The 21,728-nt window shown below is 44.0% G+C and overlaps 1 protein-coding gene across 1 annotated transcript; it reads left to right on the top strand.

The window, feature by feature from the left end:
• Positions 1-400: 400 nt before the first annotated feature.
• LOC145390237 (cytochrome P450 2L1-like) lies at positions 401-19,765 on the top strand. Its single transcript, XM_080265229.1, has 11 exons — positions 401-557; positions 1,028-1,127; positions 6,428-6,561; positions 6,908-7,126; positions 8,146-8,345; positions 9,949-10,053; positions 11,358-11,533; positions 11,703-11,820; positions 13,677-13,821; positions 18,758-18,956; positions 19,579-19,765. Exons 1-11 carry the CDS (start codon positions 401-403, stop codon positions 19,763-19,765), a joined length of 1,740 nt encoding a protein of 579 aa, XP_080121355.1.
• The last annotated feature ends 1,963 nt before the right edge of the window (positions 19,766-21,728 follow it).

The raw sequence follows: 21,728 nt of genomic DNA, 5'->3' as shown, positions 1-21,728 counted from the left end.
CTACCCCTGTTGCCCTTGGGACCTCAGTGACCCAATAGCTGTGTCAGGGAGACATCAGCCACCATCTGTCTCTTGCCCTCTGTGACTTCCCCTTCAGACATCCCTTGCTCAGCCCACCCTTCCTGTGGCCGAGTGGGACACCCCTCCTGTTCTCCACACAAAGGCAACCCCCAGGAGGAACTACCCTGTCTGAAGGAGGTCTGGCAAGGCCCCATCATGACCCTGGGAGTGAGAGCAGCCTAGCCAGCACCCAGGCGAGACCACCTGCTGTCGGACTTCCAGAGGAGAGGATGTCACAGCGCACACCTGACGGCAACCCAACCCGAGGGAGACCGCAGACCTCATACTCCACAAGGCTCCCTCGGACGCTGGGGCATGACCTCCCCAGCCCAAAAGGATGATGACCCTCTCTCCAGGGTGGGCGCAGACAAATGCACCTCCTCTCCCTCTTTTGGTCCCGCCCAAGGGATCGAACACCCCACCGAGGCCCAGCTTGACGAGGGCCCCTCTTCACGCTGCCCAGCAGCCCCTAGATGACAACATAGACCCTGAGAGCAGTCCCGAGCCCTCTAAGGGAAGGCACACCTGACGAGACCCCTCCCACACCCAGCCGACACCTATAGGAGCCCAGGACTTCAGCAGCCCTGTAGAAACCCTCCTGTCCCGAGATTGACTTTGAACCCAGACAGTGTATTATGCCTTTGATATATCTACATTGTATCTAGTGGTTTGTGAATTTAAGATAATGTAAGGTTGTTTGCCCAGAGATTTATGTCCTGTTCCTCTCGTAGTGTATTCTAATTTCGGTCTCGAAAGAGAACCCTGGCTCAGCAGCTAGTGTTCTTAGGGCGAGGAGTTGACCTAAGAACACCTAGCATAACAACTACTATTATTACTACTACTAACACCAGCACTACTACCACTACCACTACTACTACCACCACAACTACTACCACTACTACTACTAGTACTACTACTACTACTACTACTACTACTACTACTACAACTACATGTCTCTCCCCCACAGGCATCTGGGGTCTTCCTATACTGGGGAAGCTGCCAGACTCCTCGACTCGTTTAGATGAGCAGGTGAAGAAGTTGAGGCCAATTTACGGAGATATCATTACGTGAGTCACTATACACCATCATCTTCCTTCTCCTCCTCTTCTCTTCCTCCTCCTCCTCTTCGTCCTCTTCCTGTTCGTGCTCCTCCTACTAGTCTTCATCCTTCTCTTTGTCCTCGTTCTCTTCCTTCTCCTATCTATCTGTCTACCTACATATCTATCAGTTTATCTAGCTACATCCATGTTAACAGGCGTTTGAATGAAAGAAAGGCTGAAAGAAAGAAAATGAATAAAGAAAGGAAGAAAGAAAACGAATATGTTATATCCCCATCCCACACTGCCACAGGCCCCAACAGCTGTAGTTCAGTATGGGAAGACGTTGCCCAGTGAGCTGTTCTTCCTATGGTCAGCCTACCAGTGTACAGGACACCAGATCAGCTCAGGCGTCGTAAAAAATTCTGGCTTCTTAAGTTCACTGTCTTTATATTCCAAATTTTCATTCATTCATTGCCAGACGCCATGTATCCCAGACGGGGTGGCCAAGGGCTTAGAGTTAATTGTTTTACAGGGAGGGGCACTAATCCTCCACCAACCCCACTTGACACGTAGGGATGCCAACAGCATCTGGTGTTCCCAGGCAGTCACCCATCCAAGTGCTAACCAGACCCAACGTTGTTTACACTTAATGCTTTCCATCTTCACCACTGTCCTCACAAGCACTGGAGCTATATAAACACTATTGACTATAATTTCACTTAATGCTTGACCACATTTCACTATTATTCACAAGTACCAGTGATACACAAAAGTTCAAGAACACAACACTGTTTGCCAACAACACTTCACTATTCTCACAAGTACCGATGATATATAAACATCACTGGCACTGCACTACATTCAAACTGAACTGAAAACTGACTGAACGAACTCAACTCTCTTCCTCATCCTTATATAAGCTTGCATTGTTCTTTACTATAAAGTTCTCATCTATTCCCGAGGGAGCATGGTTGCAACAGTTACCATCTTGAAGACATCCAAAACATGCCAGAGTTTTTTTTTATACTGCATAAGACTCTAAGTTATGTAGCATACAAACTTAAATTAAAATAAATAATTGAACAATCACATAAATAAAACATTAATGAGAAAAAGAGCATAAGAACTAATGTAAAACTTATGAAATAACTACGCTCACAAACAGCATGCTAAGTGGCAACTCTGACTTGTAACGGAACAACGGTATGGGAAAATTCTCGACTACCTAACTGGCAAATCCCACTTTTTAACACTACCCCCGTCCCTAGTCCTTTGTTGTCCCGACAAAACTACACAATATATACAAATATAAACATTAATCATAATGTAACATCTAACGATACATAAAATAATCTTTCGGCTTATCAGGTCTTCTCCTATGCTACTCCTCCATACAGCCCTCTTCTCCAGGGAGGTCTTGGTCCTCTTCCTGATGCACCTCTTCTCTTGGGAAACTGTCATCATCCTCTTGTACTTCAGCTCCTTGGTTCTCCTCAATATCCTCGGCTGTGAGAGAGCATAAATCCTAAGAGACGTCCCAGTTGTACTGTCCTGGCCCATGGTACTGCCGCAGACAATTCACGTACACCACCTTTGGGCGAGATTTCCTGCCTCCCGAATCTGGTACGCTACATCTGATAGGCGGTCCAGCACAGTGTAAGGCCCATCCCATCGGCTTTGCAGTTTCGGTGACTGTCCCTTCTTTTGATGAAGATTGTATAACCAAACTCTGTCACCATCCTTGAAGTTCACCTCACTTGCCTTGGCATCATACTTGATCTTCATCACTTCTCCTGAAAACTTAAGGGCTCCTCACACTTGATGATGTACCTCAGTCAGCCTTTGCTGAAGATGCTTCGCATAATTGGAGGTGTCTGTAGGCAGCTCTTCACAAGGTGATCTTCCCATTAAAAAGCCAACAGGTAAGCATAACTGGTGGCCCAACATCAGTCTTGCAGGTAAGTAGCCAGTAGACTCATGGGATGCAGACTGATATGAAGCCAGTAATGCAGGTAATTTCTGGTCCCATTCTGTTTGTCCCTCTGTGCAGTACTTGGCCAGTTTCTGTCCCAGGATCCAGTTGAATATTTCTCCACCATCCCATCTGACTGTGGGTGGGGTTGTCCTGGTCTTCTTGATCTTCAGTAACTTGCAGCATTCACAGTACACAGCAGACTCGAAGTTTCTACCCTGGTCTGAATGTAGCTCTTGTGGCATCGCAAAACGACAAAAAAATTGGTCAACCAACACCTGAGCAACAGTCGCAGCCTCTTGATCAGGGATGGCATAGGATTCTGGTCACTTTGTAAAGTTGTCCCTGGAGACACATACATACTGGTTTCCTCTTTCAGTGAGTGGCAGAGGTTCAGCAATGTCCACTGTGACTGTTTCCATTGGTGGACCCACTTGGTACAGCTGAAGAGAGGTGCAACCACGTTTCTTGGGTCCCCTCTTGGCACAGCATACATCACAGGCCCGACACCACTCTTCAACATCCTGGCGCATGCCAGTCCAGTAGAACCTCTGTCAAGCCAGTGTAGAGTTATCTTCACTCCCAGGTGGCCACTAGTCATCTGGTTATGAGACTCATGGAAGATCCCAGACCTCCTTTGCTTTGGAACCACCAGTTGCCAGTACTTTTTGAGGCCATCAGGTATCTCCCACTGACGCTCCAGAAGTCCGTTGTTCAAACGAAGAAAGTCCAGTGACTCCAGTAGCTCTTGGTTGCAGGGTTTATCCTGGAAACTTCATCCCAAAATGGTCGCACTGTACTTCGCTGCAGCCACTCTAGCACTGGTTGTAAATCTGCATCCTCCACCTGCATCATCTTCAGGTCGTCTTCAACTGATGCTGGCCCTTTCACTGCAGTACAGCTGCATTTCTTACTAAGATTCCCATTCCTACCACACTGCTTGTCGGCTGTTCCTCCGTCTTATCACACACTATTCATCAAGGTTCTCCTGCATTTCCTCCGTGGTTGGACTTCTTCGGAATAACTGGCTGGTTGTTGCCTCTTGTCACCGGCCTTCACTAATTTCCCCTCATCCTTCTCTTTTGCACACTCATAGCTGAAGTGTCACACCTCATCACATTTCCAACACCCATTTGTTGCAATCGAGGATTTCCTTGCACTGTTCAGTTCTTGCCCCTTGTTCCATTTTTAACATTCCACCATCTTGTGTCCCAGTTTCTCACAGAACCAGCAACCTCCTCCAGTCTTCTCCTGTTCTCTCATCCACTTGTTGCAATCCACTTTCCTATGTCCTGGCTCTTCACAGTACCAGCACCTTCCTTCAAATTTTTCCACTTCACATGCTTGTGCCTGGGTTGTGCCTGCTTCACTTGCACGTTCAGTTCTGCACTATCAAGAGCATCGATGAACTGGTCCCCCAGAAGAATAGCCAACAGGTTAGGTGCTGCTCCAGGATAAGCCTTGTATGCCATACTCTCAAGGGGATGAGGAAGCTGCTGTAGGGATTCACCTCAAGCCTGTACATGGTTTCGGAATCTTTCTCTGTAAACCTCAGTCTGTTACATGGTCCCATATCTGCACTCCAGGACTTCTACTAAGGACTGATTAGTGTTCCTCTCCTCTACTGACATCTGGCCCAGAATTTCCATTGCGGCACCCTTAGGGCTAGTAGCAAGCTGCACTGCCTTCTTCCTATCATCCCAACTATTTTGATCAACAAGTAACTCAAACTGTGCACGGTAAGCTTCTCAAGATACTCTATCATCAAATTCCTGAGGTTTCTTTTTAATTGGACCCCAATTATGGGCATGAACTTCACTGGTTTGGGGCCTAAAAACTGGGGCATCATAATTAAGGCCTGGACTTAAAACGTCTGCATTCTGATTATTCAACTCTGTATTGATACCTTTAGTTGCTTGGGATCCGTCAAAATTCACCATACACTGTCCATTCCTTTCATATGCTCCCTGTACACTAACCTGAGGCTCAGCAGTGCACTATTTCTCTACAGCCTCAATTTCTTCATTAATTACTGTATCTTCAAATGGTTGACTACATGCTTGAACTGATTATCTGCATACTGTCTGCACTCCATGACTATTCCCTCACTAATCTTCAGCTGGTTGTCCACAGGCCGTTTGCGCTCCGTCACTATTTCTTCACTAACCGACTTAACTGGTTCTCTTCATGCTGTTTGCACTTGGTCACATTATTGCTTACCTCGTACTTCTGCTCCTGTAGCTCAGCGTATACCTCCTCCTTCAATTATTGTTCCTGTTCTTCCTTCATTTCTCTCATGAAAGTATCTAGCTGTCCTCGAATCCTCAGTTGTACGTCCCTCTTTTGCTCCTGTAATGCCTCTTGAAGCTGGTCATATCGTTCTTTATGTTCATCACTTTGTGCCTGTAATTGTTCTTTGATTTCTTTATATTGTGCCTGTAATATTATTGTCTTTTAGGTTCTTTTTGTCCTTCTTTCTGTGCTCTATTTTCGTTGTATATCTTCAAAATAAAATAATTTTGTACATAAGTATTTTTTTTTTATTTTTCAAAACCGGGAGAAATTCTCCCGGGGTTTCTGTTAACTTTACTGAAATACAGAGTTTCCTTTCCAGGGTTAAGAGTTGACCAGAATATGCTATTGTCATTAGGGTTGTTAAGTAGTTTTGATGCTTGCTTTTGAAGAAAGTTTGATTTAGATAGATTTAATACAGCTTTTGCATGATTTCTAGCAATTTTAAATTGGGAGAGTGATTCAGATGTTTTTTATATCAAGTAAGAATTATGCTAATGACTTTTGGGCTGTTGCTCTGGCACTGTTGCCATCAAACCATTTTTCGAGAGTTAGATCTTTTAGTGAACTGTTGACTTGGTATGAATAAGTCCATACCAGCTAGTATTAAGTCACAAATGTGGGACTGAGTAGAATTGGGATCACTAGAGAAGAAAGACTGCCATGGAATGTCAGCAAGATAATTTCTAAATCCATCCCAGTCTGCCCTATCAAAGTGCCATCGGGTCACCCTGACAGGTTCAGAACGGGGAGGTGTGGGAGGGTTAACTAATGAGGCTTTGATGGGATTGTGGTCAGAGGATCCAAGTGGTGACAGTACCTCTATCCGATATTGATCTGGATTATTTGTCAAGAATAAATCCAAGCGATGGGCATTATGGTCAGGAACAAGCCAATTCAATATGATCTCTCCACACAGCTGGTCACTCAATAGTTTCCTCTCCACACAGCTGGTCATTCAATAGTTTCCTCTCCACACAGCTGGTCATTCAAAAGTTTCCTCTCCACACAGCTGGCCAATAATTTCCTCTCCACACAGCTGGTCACTCACTGTCTCCCGCAGATGGCGCATTGGCAGTCGGGTCAACGTCTTCTTGTGCAACTATGAGGTCATCAAGAGAGCGATGGCAAAGCTGAAGTTGTCAGACAGGCCAGACTTCCATACCTACGGTGCAATCGGCAGTGGCTCCATGCTGGGTGAGAGAAAGAGAGAGAGAGAGAGAGAGAGAGAGAGAGAGAGAGAGAGAGAGAGAGAGAGAGAGAGAGATACAGGCAAACAAATGGACAGACAGACAGGCAGACAGACAGGCAGCTAGCTAGCTAGCAAGAGAGAGAGAGAGAGAAAGGACAGATAGACAGGCAGGCAGATAGATAGATAGATAGATAGATAGATAGATAGAGATAGAGATAGAGAGAGAGAGAGAGAGAGAGAGAGAGAGAAACGGGCAGACAGACAGACATTCAGACAGACAGACAGACAGATAGATAGATGGACATAGATAGATGAATATATATACAACTAAACTCACATCCTCTACTGCAGGCATAATCTTCAGCAATGGGGCCCTGTGGCAGAAGAATCGTCGCTTTGCCCTTCATCAGCTTCGGGACCTGGGCATGGGGAAGACTTGCTTCGAGGAGGTGATACAGAGGGAGGCAGGGTGTCTGGTGCAAGACTATATGAAGCACACGGGCAAGGAACAACCACTCCCTCTGTCTCTGGGGGTGGCCATACTGAATGTGGTGTGGAAGTTGGTCGGTGGTGAGTTTAACACTAGAACAATGTGCACTGTATTTGCTGGACCCTCTAAAAGACATGACAAAACTACGTGTCAATGAGAACTTTGAGAAATTTGGGGAAGGACTGAGGGAGGTCGGAGTGGCCACATAAACCCCTCCTCCAGTCCATAAGCAGACCGAGAGTAGTCAGGCCCAGACGTTGCCAAGCTGAAAAGCAATTGCTTCTGTTAAGTTACATGTTTTTTTTAGTCATATGTTTTTGTGACATGTATGCAATATTTCTATTTAACATAAACTATACTCCTGGAAGGTCTGAACACGATTCACGTAAGAGTTCTAGTCTTACACTGTGACAATACAGGTGCAGTCTGGTTGACAAGCACTGGGTTGACTGTTGCAGGATGAACAAGGCCTAAAAAGGTCTCCAAAAGACCTTAAACAAAGGTATGAATAGGTTATCGTCGCTAAGCATCTTGTTAGACACAGAGAAGGATGCTGGAGCCGTCCAGGGTGCTCTACTCTGGAATAATTCTCTGTTCCGATACAGCAGGTTAAGTGACTAAGAGACCTTAAATGACAGAGACAAGAGTGACTGTAGTTGGCCCCTGCTGCTAACAGGGTCTGGCAAATATGCAGTACTGTATGACAATAGCAGTGGCAGTGGTGCCGTAGTAGTAGTGATGGTGGTAATAGTAGCAGTACCTATGATGGTAGTAGTAGTAGTAGTAGTTGTAACAGCAGCAGCAGCAGCAGCAGAAGCTGTGTTAGTATACGAGTAGTAATAGTGTGCTTCACCAGGAACTGCCTGCAGGGTCGTGTTCCTCCCTCTCTTCCGCCTCCTCCTCATCATCATCATTATCATCATCATCATATCTCTTAGCTGTTCTTCCATATTCTTGGTCCATCATTCTCTCATCAAGCTTTACTTCCACACTGTTTTTATTCCTTCAACTTTCCTTCTGCTCTGCTCTTGCTCCACTTCATCTTTGACGTTCCCACATTCATTTCTTTTCTGTTTTCTCCCTTCCTCTCCTTTCCCAGACGTGCATTACGAAATGGACGACCCGCGAGGACAGGAAGCCATCGAGTTAGTCTGCTCCACCAGCAAATCTCTTGTAGGTCGAGTCTACCTCTTCAACATCTTCCCTTGGCTTGGTAAAGTAGCCCCTCCCTTCCTCAAGAGAAAACTGGGCTACGATAAACTTCAGCGATGTGTGGAGAGATGCCTGGTTATAGTTTCCGTAAGTATACATGAGGGTCGGCTATATATTGCGCCTCTTGGTGGGAGATACGGGTTTGAGTTTGAACTCTCCTTTCTCTAACGCTTCGGGCTACACAGAACCCAGGGAGTGTAGCCCAAACCCATTGAGAAAAGAACGTTTCGGGCTACACAGAACCCATCTTCAGGAAGTGTAGCCCAAAACGTAAAAATGAATAAAGAATTGAAGCTCTGTGTCTACCTCCCATGCAACATTTCCACTTGTACTGGATCCCCTATATATTACATCTTCCATGTCAATTCTATACGTTGTGGGAAAGGCACAGTCTGCTGATGTGGGTGTGGCAGTGTGTTATCTGTGTACAGTAAAATGCCACAGCTAGTTACAAGTTACATTTAATTGTAATAAAAGTAGCAGTGATTAGCATTCGTCTTCTTCTGTTCTTATTTCTCTTCTGATGCTTCCTCCTCCTCCTCTTCGTCTTCTTCTTGTGACGAAGACATGGTATGGACAGGATGTGGCGTTGCAACATTGTCTTTTTCTGCCACTGAACTATGAGAAATAAATTAGAAAGGATGAAACTCTGGACCAAGTTGGAAAGGACATATTAACAAAGACAGGCAATTCAAGGTCATATTAACATGGACAGGCAACTCAAGGTCATATTAACGCTTTGAGATTCAAATGACTATTTCGATCGTCATTTCAAATCCAACCTCAGAGATTCGGATGGCGCTTTTAATCGTCAGTTTAAGAAACTTTTGTAAAATATTCACCATAAATCGCATTTACGCATCACAACAAAGAGGCTCGAGCACGATGTCACGGAATGGTTGCTCTGTGTGTGGCGATACTGCACAGCTGGTCTGACTCATGGCTTTGTTTCTTTATAACTTTATTCTTGGTGAATATTTTTCTTCAGCAAGGTATAAAATTGTTGGTTTTTGCCTAACTTCAACTCGCCACTTTGACTTTATTTTCTTTGTTTTCCTTTTATGAACATACTACGATAAAGGATAACTATTCAGCTTCAAAATAACACCACAACCAGCATCCTATCATAAAATGTGTATTTACACTGATCGATCAAACAAAAACATCGCGAAGCGAATATGCGGATGAGACTAAAATAAAATTGTGCATCTCTTTCCTTTTTCTTTACTGCACAATGAAATGCAAAAATTACCATAATCTCTATATCATTGTATAGGTAATTTATTGTACTTTTGCTTGGTTTGAGCCAAATTTATATATCTTTACTCATTATTTTTTGCCGAATATTTTTCTATGGCAAGGTATAAAATTTTTGTTTTTTGCCTAACTTCAAATCATCATTTTGACATTTTAATTTCTTTGTTCTCCCTTTTTTTTAACATACATCGATAAAGTACAACTATTCAGCTTTAAAATGACACAAAAACCAACATTCTATCATGAAAAGTGTATTTACACAGAGCGATCAAAGTATAATATCAGGCTGCGAAGATGTGGATCAGCATGAGTGGCTGATTCTGGCACAGACATAATCTGCCCGGCCCAAAAACCTGATAGGGTTAACGAGGACAGGCAACTCAAGGCCATATTAACAAGGACAGGCAGCTCAGGGCATGGTGTGGTGTTGCAGGAAGTGTTGAAGGATCACAAGGACACACTGGACCCGTCTCACCCCAGAGACCTCATAGACCAGTACCTGATTCAGATGGACCACAACAAGGGGAAGGCCACGGACGCTCCATACACAGGTGAGATTAAGTCCCACAGGAGGCGTCGTGACACCATCTCCTAAGTGATTTATTCAAAGGTGAGGCCATGGACGCCCCATACACAGGTGAGATTAAGTCCCAAAGGAGGCTTCGTGACACGTCTCCCTGAGTGATTTATTTAAGAGTGAGACCACTGATGCTCCCTACACAGGTGAGGTTAAAGCCATTATTCTATGTGGATTAGGGGGCATCTAAGCCTCTCCCTGAACAATATAAAAGATGGTACATATATAACCCCTTAATGATAGGTCAAAGGTCAAGGTCACAGGGTAAGGTCCACTTAAATCATTTTTATTTTGTTTAGACCAAACTTTGTGGAAGGGTTGAGGATATGGTAAGAATAAGTGGATTCAGTTTTATAATCAGTTAAAGATCAGTGTAACAGGTCAGTGTCACACAGCAAGGTCAGCTTAAATAGTTTTGATCTTAACGGAGCCAAACTTTTATTTATTTATTTATTACATCTTCAGAAATGTACATGTAATGATGAGTGACTTACTATTTGCTGGGCTCAAGGCTATGATATCCACACTGCACCTGGACATCTTAGATTTTGCCAAGTGTAATACTTTAGCTAGGCTCAAATTCCAGATAAATAATTTTCTCACTTCAAATTGCCTTTTTCATTATTGGATTTGCATGTAAAAAATTAACTTGCGGTTTGCTGGGATCAACACCACCATATCCAGATCAGTATTCTCGTTGGTTAAGGATGCTCCCTGGCACCTCATTGTTAGTGAATTATTTTTGGATACGGCTGGTCTACATCAATTTGTATGTTAATTATGCTGAGTATGGTGGTATTTGGAAGACTTAAGTGACGCAAAAGAGAAACACAAAGAGTAATAAGCAAAATAAGTTGCTTGGGAAGAGGTCTTAGGCAGCTTGCTCAACCGACGAAAAGATGGGCAACTTTCCTCTGAACAGTGCCAGAATATTCTGCCTACATTCAAACCACCAGTTATCCATTTCACATTTTTCAGAGTTGGATTTGGGTTTTATGGTTATCGATTTACTGTTTGCCGGGATTGAGACTACCATATTCACTCCGCACTGGGCAGTACCAGAATATTCCAGCTACATTTAAGTCACTGGTTATCTATTTCATACTTTTCAGTGTTGGATTTAGGTGTTATGATAATCAGTTGTTTAGTCTGCCCAAGCTGAGACCAATATAACCTCCTCTGGGCAGTTCCTGAATATTCTGTTGACATTCAAATTCTGCTTACATTCAAATTGCTACTTAATCTTTTCATATTTTTCAGAGCAGGATTTGTGTGCTATGATTATCAACTTACTGGTCGCCGGGACTGACACCACCTTATCCATTGTGCGCTGGGCCATCTTGTATTTAGCCAAGTACCCGGAGGTGCAGGCCAGGGTCCAGAGGGAAATTGATCAAGAGGTCCCGAGAGACAGCCTTCTCTTCTACTGCGAGAGGAACAAGTAAGAGAGTTTGGTGGTAGAATATCACTGTCTGTCTGTCACTCATAAGATTCCCGGTTCCAACTTTCCATATGACCACCACAGTGCCATGAAAGTACATGTATTTTGGTGGTACAATTATTCTCTCTCTCTCTCTGTCTCATGTACGCTTCTTGCTCTCTCTCCCCAGACTACCGTACCTGGAGGCAGTGATTCATGAGGTGCACCGTATTGTCTCTCTGTCACCTTTTGGCACCGCTCACGTCGCCTCTGCAGACACAATGCTGAACGGGTACCTCATTCCCAAGGTTGGTGTCTGTGATTCGAATTCATGAGACCCAGATTCTAGGAGGTTCCGTAGTACCTCTCCCTAAGCGATTTATCATGCTTACCATGCCTTGAACACTATACTGTATTGTATGCTGTTTATATAATTTCGATATCACAGTAATAACACAGAAGTGGTTATTGAGGTACTCTGTACAGAACAAATCAGTGAGAAACAAATGTTGCAAAATATCCGAAGCCTCTTAAAACAGCCAGGAAGAAAATTAGAAAGAACAAGTAAAAAAATTCGAATTCAAGTTATTAAAGTAGTTAAGAATATAAGGAAAAATCTTTGAAAATACACAGTATCCACATTATTATTATTAGTGATGCTGCTATTGTTTTCAGTTCGTCTGTGTGTAAAGTGTATGACTGACTCTGTGTGTGTGTGTGTGTGTGTGTGTGTGTGTGTGTGTGTTAGCACGATAACATCGCAGTCACTCAAGATACAGTATCATCACAAAATTTTATACGTGTGTAATAGGCATGAAAATCTCGAATGAGTTCGACATTGGTGAAGGTAGGTGAAAGGCACATCGCGAGCTGTGCTAGATATGGATCGGCTCGTGGCGGGTGTGATTCCCTCTTTGGGGGGATCCTCTAGTTATTATTATTATTAGAGTGGGAAATGTAGCAGTTGAAGGTGTAGTTGGTATGCATTGTGTGCCTGGAAGAAATGAAAATGGGGAACGAATGATAGCGATGTGTGTTTGCAGATGATACTGCACTGGTGGCTGATTCAGAGGAGAGATTGAGACAGTTGGTAGAGGAGTTTGGAAGGGTGTGTGAAAGGAGGAAATTGAAAGGAAATGAGTATAAGAGTAAAGTGATGAAGTGTACGAGGTTGGTAGATGGTAGGGGGATGAATATAGTTTTGAATGGCGAGTTGCTTTTGGAGGTAGAGTGTTTTAAATATCTAGGGTCACATGTTGCTGTGGATGGAAGAATAGATGCAGAAGTGAAGTTTAGAATAAATGAAGTAGGAAAGGTGCTGGGAGGAATGAAAAAAGTGTTTAGATGTCGTTCGCTTAGAATGGATGTAAAGAGAAGGCTGTATGAGGGTGTTGTTGTACCAACTGCATTATATGGGGCTGAAACATGGTATAACCTGTATGGGTGTAGCAGAGACGAAAAGTTTGAATGTAATGGAGATGAGGTGTCTGAGAAGTATGTGTGGAGTGACGCATATGGATCGAGTGCAAATGATGAAGTGCGAAGGAGAACTGGAGTTGTTCGGGAGATGGCTGGTAGAGTTGAGCAGAGGGTGTTGTGATGATTTGGGCATATGGAGAGAATGGATAATGAGTGATTGGTGAAAAAGATAACTAGATCTGATGTGAGAGGTGTAAGGCTGAGAGGAAGACCACGAATATTGTAGGATGGATGGACAGTGTGAAGAGAGCGCTGGGTGCGCGAGGGATGTCTGTTGAGCAAGGAAGATTGGCTGTGGTGACAGAAATAAATGGAGAGAAATTGTGAATGAATAAGTGATGACGCAGCCCTGAGGGGATATTCTCCCGCATTTGGTCTGATCAGCTAGTCAGGTCAGGTGCGGGTAAGGGGATGGGTCTGTTATGATGTGGCAGGGGTAAACCAGCTCTGCTGTCGGGCTCTGCTGCAGATGTCACCGATTACATTGCGCAGTTGACCCTTGTGCTGTGTTGTGTGGTGAGGATCTGTCCGTTCTCCCCTTTGGGGCTAAGATGCGAATGAATGTGTTTGAATGGATGTGTAAATGGGGAGTGTGTCGTCCTGTCTCGGCTACCTCCCTTTCCTTGGGGGAAGCAGCCTAGGTATATAGATAGATAGATTATTATTACTATTATTATATTACCAGGGCACAGTGGTTGTTCCTCACTTGGAGTTCTGCCACAAAGACTCTCAGTTCTGGGACCAACCAAACGAATTCAACCCAGACCACTTCCTCAACCCAGACGTCTCATTTAACAACAGGAGGGAGGGGTTTGTGCCATTTGGAATTGGTAAGTTGATGAAATGGAAAGAAAAGGCAAAGAAAATAGTCATCATTATCATCGTCATCATTATCATTGATCTTTATTGACACTATGCTATTTTTACTTTAACTTTGCCAGATTTTTTTTTTTTTTTTTTTTCATTTTTTTGCAGCTTATTTCTTGCAGTGTTAGTGAGCCCGGATGTGCAGCAGAGTGTAACTGAATGGATGGAGGTGTCATCAAGACTGATGTGGTTGAAAGCGAAATTTGAACGTGAGTTGTGGGTATTTGTGAGTAGCATATGAAGAAGAGAAGGAGTCTTTCTGGAGTGATGTTGATGAGTATCTGCAGAATTTGGGAGCGAATGTGAATGTGGTAATGATGAGGGATCTGAATGCTAAAGTGAGAAATGTAGCAGGCGAAGGTGTAGTTGGTATGCATGGTGTGCCTGGAAGAAATGTAAATGGGGAACGAATGATACGGATGTGTGTTGAGAGAGAGATGGTGACTGGAAATACTTGAGAAGTATACATGGGTGAGACAGGAGAGTGGAAGGGTTGTTGACAGTGTATTGATGGACTATGTGGCTGTGTCCTGGAGTGTAGGAGGAAGATTGTCGAATGAGAGAGTTTTGGGAGGGGAGGGTGGAGGTGTGTCTGACCACTATCTGGTGGAGGGAAAGTTGAGAGTAGGTAGAAGATGGTGAGAACTAGGAGAGTTTGGTGTGGCCGGGTGGTTTTGAAAGAGAGTGAGTTGGATAAAAGAGAAAAAATTATAGAGTATCAGGAGAAATTGAATGATGAGTGGAATGCAGTGAAAGATCAGGAAAATCTGCTTTATCAGTAGAAGAAATAGCTACAGAGCCATCAGAGTAGAAAAGAGGAGGGAAGGATGATGAGGTAAAGTTCTTAGAAAGGTTTTTGGCAAGGTGCCAGAAGGAGCGGGAAGAATTCGAGTTGGAGAGTTGAGAGCATTTTGTACGGATGAGATTATTTTTAGCAGAGCGAAGAACAGACTTAGCACGACTCTGGGCAGAAAGGTATAAAAGATGTGATTCAGGAGTGGGTTGGCTCCGGTACCTTTTATAGGCCCTCTCCTTGTTGCGGACAGCATTAGAACAAGCGTGATTAAACCAAGGTTTTCTTGCGTTAGTCAAAGGATATGAGAAAGGAATGTATGCTTCCATGCCCGAGAGAATAACGTCCGTAATGCGCAAGGCACACCCAGATGGCTCACGGCCATGGAAGCAATAATCATTCCAGGGAAAATCAAAGAAGTACTGCCTGAGGGCCTCCCAATCCGCAGCTCCAAAGTGCAATAGACGACGTTTTTTTGTAGGGTCCGCAGGCCGTACCGGAGCGATAGGACAGGTTAAAGTGATAAGGTTATGATCAGAGGAGCCCAACGGAGAGACAAGATTAACAGTGTAAGCAGAAGGATTAGTTGTAAGGAAGAGATCAAGTATGTTGGAGCTCTCTCCAAGGCGGTCAGGGATACGGGTAGGGTGCTGTACAAGCTGCTCTAGGTCAATAAGGATAGAAAAGGTGTAGGCTTGTTCACCAGGTGGATCAGTGAAAGGAGAGGAGAGCCAAAGGTGGTGGTGAACATTGAAAGCTCCAAGAATGGAGATTTCAAAGAAAGGAGAAATGGATAGAATGTGTTCCATCGTAGAAGTAAGATAGTCAAAGAATTTTGATAGTAGAATTAGGAGATAAGTAAACAGCACAGATATATTTAGTCAGAGAATGACAGGAAAGCCGAAGCCAGAGTGTAGAGAATTCAGAAGAATCGAGTGAATGTGAAATGTATTGCTACGCGCACGGTGGGCAGTAGGCCTATAACTCCGTGTTCCTGATTTATTTGTTTCCCAGGATTTCAAATACAGATGCTATGGTTTTGAAGACCAGTGAATGAAAATTCTTGTGACTGCAATACACTCCCTTATTTTCAAATGCTATGGTGATGATACAGCAACAATAAGGACGCCATAACAATGAAATTTTTCTTCGTAATGATGCCCTACCTGCGGTGGCAGCAAGACCATACTGCCTTTTAATCCGCCTTCCTCTTGCCAATTATAATTATAATTAGCAACCTTATTCCCAAATGGTGCAATTATTTTTAGTTGTAAGGAGGTATGACAGATTCTGTCTTTTTCTCTTACACTAGGCAACAAACAGGACCAAAACATGAGTTCATAAACTCATGCAATGCAAAAGCACGCACTATTTACTCCATCGTTTAATCTTCATATCTCTCTTAAATAAATCTTAATGTCCTGCTGAATAGAAAATGCTGATTTGGAAGTTTTGAACTCAATGATTTGTTTATGGACCTCTGCATTTTATTACTCTTGCTAATCGATTATGCACTGAGGATATCAGACTACGACAGAAGTTAGCATTCTCCGAGGAGCTCTGACTCGAGGCAAATTTCGATTTTTTATTTTCTAATTTCTCTCGCCGATAGCCCTCTGGGTTATATTTCATAATCCAGAGATTTATCTTAATGGAAAACTGGCCAAAGGCAGCGTAATGACTGCATGAATTTGAGTAAATGTTATCTGCTTTCGTGCGTGTTGATCGAAACATTTAAAATAGCTTACTGGCTTCCGCCACCTTACCGCTTGCTGTCGTCGTCCATGGAGACATTGGAAACGGAAATATATGACTTTAAATTATTCCCTAGTATTGTACCGGAAATTATTTTATGAATAATAATTGTTAATTTTCATTGTTTACTGAAGCTCCCTTTTGTTCAGTCTTACGCTCTAAAAAATTATTGCATGTTACCATACTAGATTTGAACTCCACAAATTATTCCTGACTGTCCCTGAGCGATAGTTGTGAGATTTCAATTAGTTCCGTTTAGGATTTCCTATTATCGTAACTAACGAACTGCTTCCTACAATTTTGAAATGTACAGGTACTTTGGCATTGATTTATTGTTTTATGTAACAGTTTTACGTGTTAGGTTTCACCTCGTAGAGATATAAGGAAGGGTATGTGCATTATCCCTGCGCGAAAACTTCTGGATACTCCGCCGTCACTTCTTAGGCCGAGTATAGAGTAGGTAAGGTGTATGGTAGAGTGCTAATTATGAGAGTTAGAGAGGGTACAGAGTGAGTGATTGATGATGATGCTGTGTGGCTTTAGGAGAGGGAGGAGATGCGTGGATCAGGTGTTTGCTGTGAGACAGGTGTGTGAAAAGTATTTAGCGATAGGTAAGGATGTGTTTTGGGTGTTCATGGATTTAGAGAAGGCGTATGATAGAACTGATGAGGAGTCTTTGTGGACTGTTTTAAGATCGTATGGACTTGATGCTTAATTGCAAAAAGGAGTGAAAAGATTTTATGTAAATAGTAGAGCATGTGTAAGAGTGGGAAATATGGTGAGTGATTGGTTTCCCATGAGAGAGGAGCTGTGGCAGGAATGTGTGATGTCTCCGTGGTTGTTTAGTATTCATATGGATAGTGTTGTAAGGGGGGTGAATGCTAAGAGTGTTAGGTGGAGGCTTGAGTCTGGTGAATGTTGATGGTATTGAGTGGAATCTGAATCAGCTGCTGTTTGCGGATGATACTGCACTGGTGGCTGATTTAGAGGAGAGATTGAGACAGTTGGCAGAGGAGTTTGGGAGGGTGTGTGAAAGGAGGAAATTGAGAGTAAGTGAAAATAAGGGTAAAGTGATGATTTGTACGAGGTTGGTAGATGGTAGGAGAAGGAACATAGTTTTGAATGGTGAGTTGCTTGAGGAGGTAGAGTGTTTTAAGAGTTTAGGGTCACATGTTCCTATGGATGGGAGAATAGATGCAGAAGTGAAGTGTAGAATGAATGACGTAGGAAAGGTGCTGGGAGGAATGAAAAAAAAAAATGTTTAGATGTTGTTTGCTTAGATGGATGGATATTATGGTACCAACTGCATTATATGTGGCTGAAACATGGAATATGGGTGTAGCAAGGAGGAAAAGTTTGAATGTGTTGGAGATGAGGTGTCTGAGGAGTATGTGTGGAGTGATGCGTATGTATCGAGTGGGAAATGATGAAGTGCAAAAGAGAACTGGAGTTGTGCGGGAGATGGCTGATCGCGTTGAGCAGAGGGTGTTGTGATGGTTTGGGCATGTGGAGAGAATGGATGATGAGTGATTGGTGAAAAAAAATAATTGGATCGGATATGAGATGTGTAAGTCTGAGAGGAAGATCACAAAAGGGATGGATGGACAGTGTGACGAGATAGAAATGATTGGAGAGAGATTGTGAATGAACAAATTATGATGCAGCCCTGGGGGTGATATTCTCCTGTATTTGGTCTGATCAGCTTATCAGGTCAGGTGTGGGTAAGGGGATGGGTCCACTAAGATGCGGCAGGGGTAAACCAGCTCTACTGTCGGACCATGCTGAAGATGTCGCTGACGGCACTGCACAGTTGACCCTTGTGCAGTGTGGTACGGTGAGGATCTGTCCCTTCTCCCTTTGGGGCTAAGATGCGAATGAATGTGTTTGTGTTAATGAGTAAATTGGGAGTGTGTCGTTCAGTCTTGGTTACCTCCCTTTCACAGGAGAAGCAGCATAGGTATATAGATAGACAGATTTCATGTAGTTCAGAGGCTAGACAATGTTATGGTTCTCCCTCCTCTCCACAGCACTTCTTCATGACTAGCATTCTCTTATGCTATCTAACGTTAAAACTCAGGATTCAAGGTGGAGGGATTGCAATTTTAGGCCAAGCTAACGCAGAGTGAAAGGATTATAGTCTTATTATCATTCACTATCATTATCCCGGTTCTTATTCCAGTCCACACCAGACCTTATTCCAGTCCACACCAGTTCTTATTCCAGTACACACCAGCTCTTATTCCAGCCCACACCAGTTCTTATTCCAGCCCTTATTCCAGCTTTTCTCCCAGCCCTTAATCTAGCCATTATTCCGACCCATACCAACCCTTATTCCAGCCCCTTATCCACAGGTCGTAGGGTGTGCGTGGGGGAAGGTTTGGCCAAGGTAGAGATCTTTGTGTTTATGACGGCGTTGTTGCAGAATTTCACCTTCTCACCGGCGCAGGGAGAGACGCTGGTGACGGAGAGAGACTCTGATGCGTTAGTTATGAATACGCCGAAGCCTTACAGGGTGGTCATTGAGGAGAGGCAGAGCGTGAAGAGGAAGGAGTAAGAGGGAAGGCGAGAGGGAAGTTGTGTGTGTGTGTGTGTGTGAGAGAGAGAGAGAGAGAGAGAGAGAGAGAGAGAGAGAGAGAGAGAGAGAGAGAGAGAGAGAGAGAGAGAATAAAGAAAACATATCAGTTCCCAAGGTTGCATCACACACCTTGGATCCATATTCAGTGTAGTGTCACCTAAACTCAGCACTACTAATGTGTAGTTACTGTATATTAACAGATATATCTTATATGTAGTTATATTAAAAGATATATCGTATGTAGATGTGTCTCATTAGCCACCGTATGTACCGTATCTCCATCTGTCTGTCTGTCTGCCTCTCTATCTGTTTATCTATCTATCTCAGGATCCCTCTCACTACATGAATTATTGAGCAGTAAAATGTTAAACACAGAAGGTTACTCCTGTGTAAGATTTTGTCGGGTCAAAAAGATGCGGAAATTGAGTTTTTGGTGCAATTAAAAACTTTTTTTTTTTTTTTTTTTATCCCGGTCAGAATTATTTTGCTGGTCCTCGGGGGCGCCCATCATCCACCCACTTTGTGTAGTGGTACTCTGCTTTTAAGGAAGCTCTACTCTGATCAGAGTCAGCCACTTATCTTGAACTGTGATTCTAGTGACCATGGTATTGGTGGAGTTCTGTCACAGAAAAAGGTTGACAAGGAGTATGTGGAGGGAGGTGGAAACAGCGAGGCCAGCTTGAGATTTATTCTAATATGTACAGGCAAGGGCGTCACCTCCCTCTATAATGGCCTGAGGCAGACTGCCTGCCCGCGCCAAGCAAGCCCCAGGCACGGGCGGTGATGGGAAACTTCCCACGTGAATTCAAACTCCAACCCCCCCCCCCCTCCATTGCAGAGAACTCTGAACCTAGTGCAGTATTGATATAAAGCACATTAATCGAGGTGGAGGAAGGTCATGCAACAACAAAGCAATGGGCAGGTACTGACACTCATCATGACTTGAGACTAGGCATTACATGACACAAGAGTGGCAAAATTTACATGTCACATACATTCTGACTTTAGAGTGGCATAATTGCATCAATAAGGAAATCAGTTGCATGTGCAGGAGCAACCATTGCTCTGGTAATATGGTAAAAGTGCAACAAGGTCATACACATTACAAAACACCTTGACATGTTCAGGGGTACACAACACTGCAATGTCACGGTACATGGTTTTCTAGGTGTCTTGGGGCGCGCCTAGCATGCTGCAGCCTCTCTAGGGTAGGGAGAGGCTGAGGGGCCTCCCCCCTGTGGTCAGCCTCCCAATGGGGACCATCCTTAATGTGCGTGGTGGGTATCTGTTCCCTTGACTCATCGTAAGGGCATAGGTGACGACGATTTCTGAGGGCGGCTCGCCCACTGCCGTCCAGCTGCACCAGGTATTTGCCTTGAGGGTAGGGTGTCAACTGCAGTATACACCCGCCGAGAGAGGCAGTGTATATCTGCAGTCGAGGTGAAGGAAATCTTGGTAGAGACGATGGTGATAATGCAGGGTCGGGAGGTAGTGTGTTCAGAGTAAGTGAATCCGTGATAGCAATGTCCGTAGAGTTTTGTGAAATACGGTTCTACTGGGTCTCGAGGTGGCGTGGTCAGAGTAAGTGAAACCGGGGTAGCAATGTCCGTAGAGTTTTGTGCAAGAAGTTGCTGCTGGGAGAGACGTCTTTTCGCAGCAGCTGCTCGAACGGATCTGTGTGAGGTATATGAGAGAGCAGGGATGAGCTGGGAGCAGGGCAGTGAAATGGCGGGGGACGGGGCGACGTGGAGGCGATTTGCTTGTGGCCACCCCTAACGGGATTAAGGCGTCTGGCAATAGATAGATATTATTCAAAAGAGTATATGATATTTTGGCAGGCTCGTGCAGAGATCCTGACCACGCTGCTCAGCCAGTAAGGAAGGACAGGACAATCGGTAGCACCTGAAATCGAATGTTTTGGGTTACGGTGGGGCCACACTTTAGCCAAACATGTGACCGACAAGAGGAAATGAAGCTCAGGGGCCCTTCCAACCATCAGACTCGGATATTACAGCGGCTCTAACCCGGTGTTTTGTGTCGTCTTCTCGGTCACATGTTTTGCGCAAGTTTGGCCGCACCCTAAGAGTTGCTCGCTGCTGCAAAATGAATCTAGATGTAATTCTTAGTCCTGTGGTCTCATCAGCTTAAGTACCGTATGCTTTCCTTAAGCTTTCTCCATAGCAATATCCCAGTACCCCTGCTTGTCGTAAGAGGCGACTAAAAAGGGCCTTTTTGTCTCGCATTTTTCTCTCCTTACTGTCCTCTTCTTCTCCTCTGTCCTACCACTGTTCTTGATATTTCCTTGTTTCTCCCGGCCTATATTTTCCCTCTACTTCTGCATTGCCATATAGCCATATTATGGTTCGGTGCTTACTCTTGATTATTCCTTCCTTCCTTCCGTAGCGATATTTTGTGTTTATTGCTCCTACATACTGTATTGTGCTGTCTGCAACTTGTATTTTTGTGATGTCAATAAAGACTGCGTGAATAACATACAAGAATGCATTAACTAACCAGATATTTAAGTAAACTGGTAAGTTACAGATATTAGGGAGTTAACATGTGTGGTAGGCAGATTTCTGGAGAGTGATTGAAGGGAGGATTGACGGAAAATGAGAGAGAGAGAGAGAGAGAGAGAGAGAGAGAGAGAGAGAGAGAGAGAGAGAGAGAGAGAGAGAGAGAGAGAGAGGTGTTTGGGGGGTTGTGCGTGTTCTATTTGGGGTGTGTTTGGGGGGGTTGTGTGGGTT

This window comes from Coenobita brevimanus, unplaced genomic scaffold, assembly GCF_032717465.1.
Source record: "Coenobita brevimanus isolate Jiangsu-jjx unplaced genomic scaffold, ASM3271746v2 jjx.HiC_scaffold_3696, whole genome shotgun sequence".
NCBI classification, from domain to species: domain Eukaryota; kingdom Metazoa; phylum Arthropoda; class Malacostraca; order Decapoda; family Coenobitidae; genus Coenobita; species Coenobita brevimanus.
Note: the sequence above shows the minus strand (reverse complement) of the source record. Positions and strands in the feature narration are given on the sequence as shown.

Bases quoted from the DNA above. Each gene is read 5' to 3' on its own strand.
- LOC145390237 (XM_080265229.1), top strand. From the start codon at position 401: ATGACCCTCTCTCCAGGGTGGGCGCAGACAAATGCACCTCCTCTCCCT. The intron at 11,534-11,702 runs GTAAGAGAGTTT...CTCTCTCCCCAG, and splicing joins TTCTACTGCGAGAGGAACAA to ACTACCGTACCTGGAGGCAG. The intron at 13,822-18,757 runs GTAAGTTGATGA...CCTTATCCACAG, and splicing joins GTTTGTGCCATTTGGAATTG to GTCGTAGGGTGTGCGTGGGG.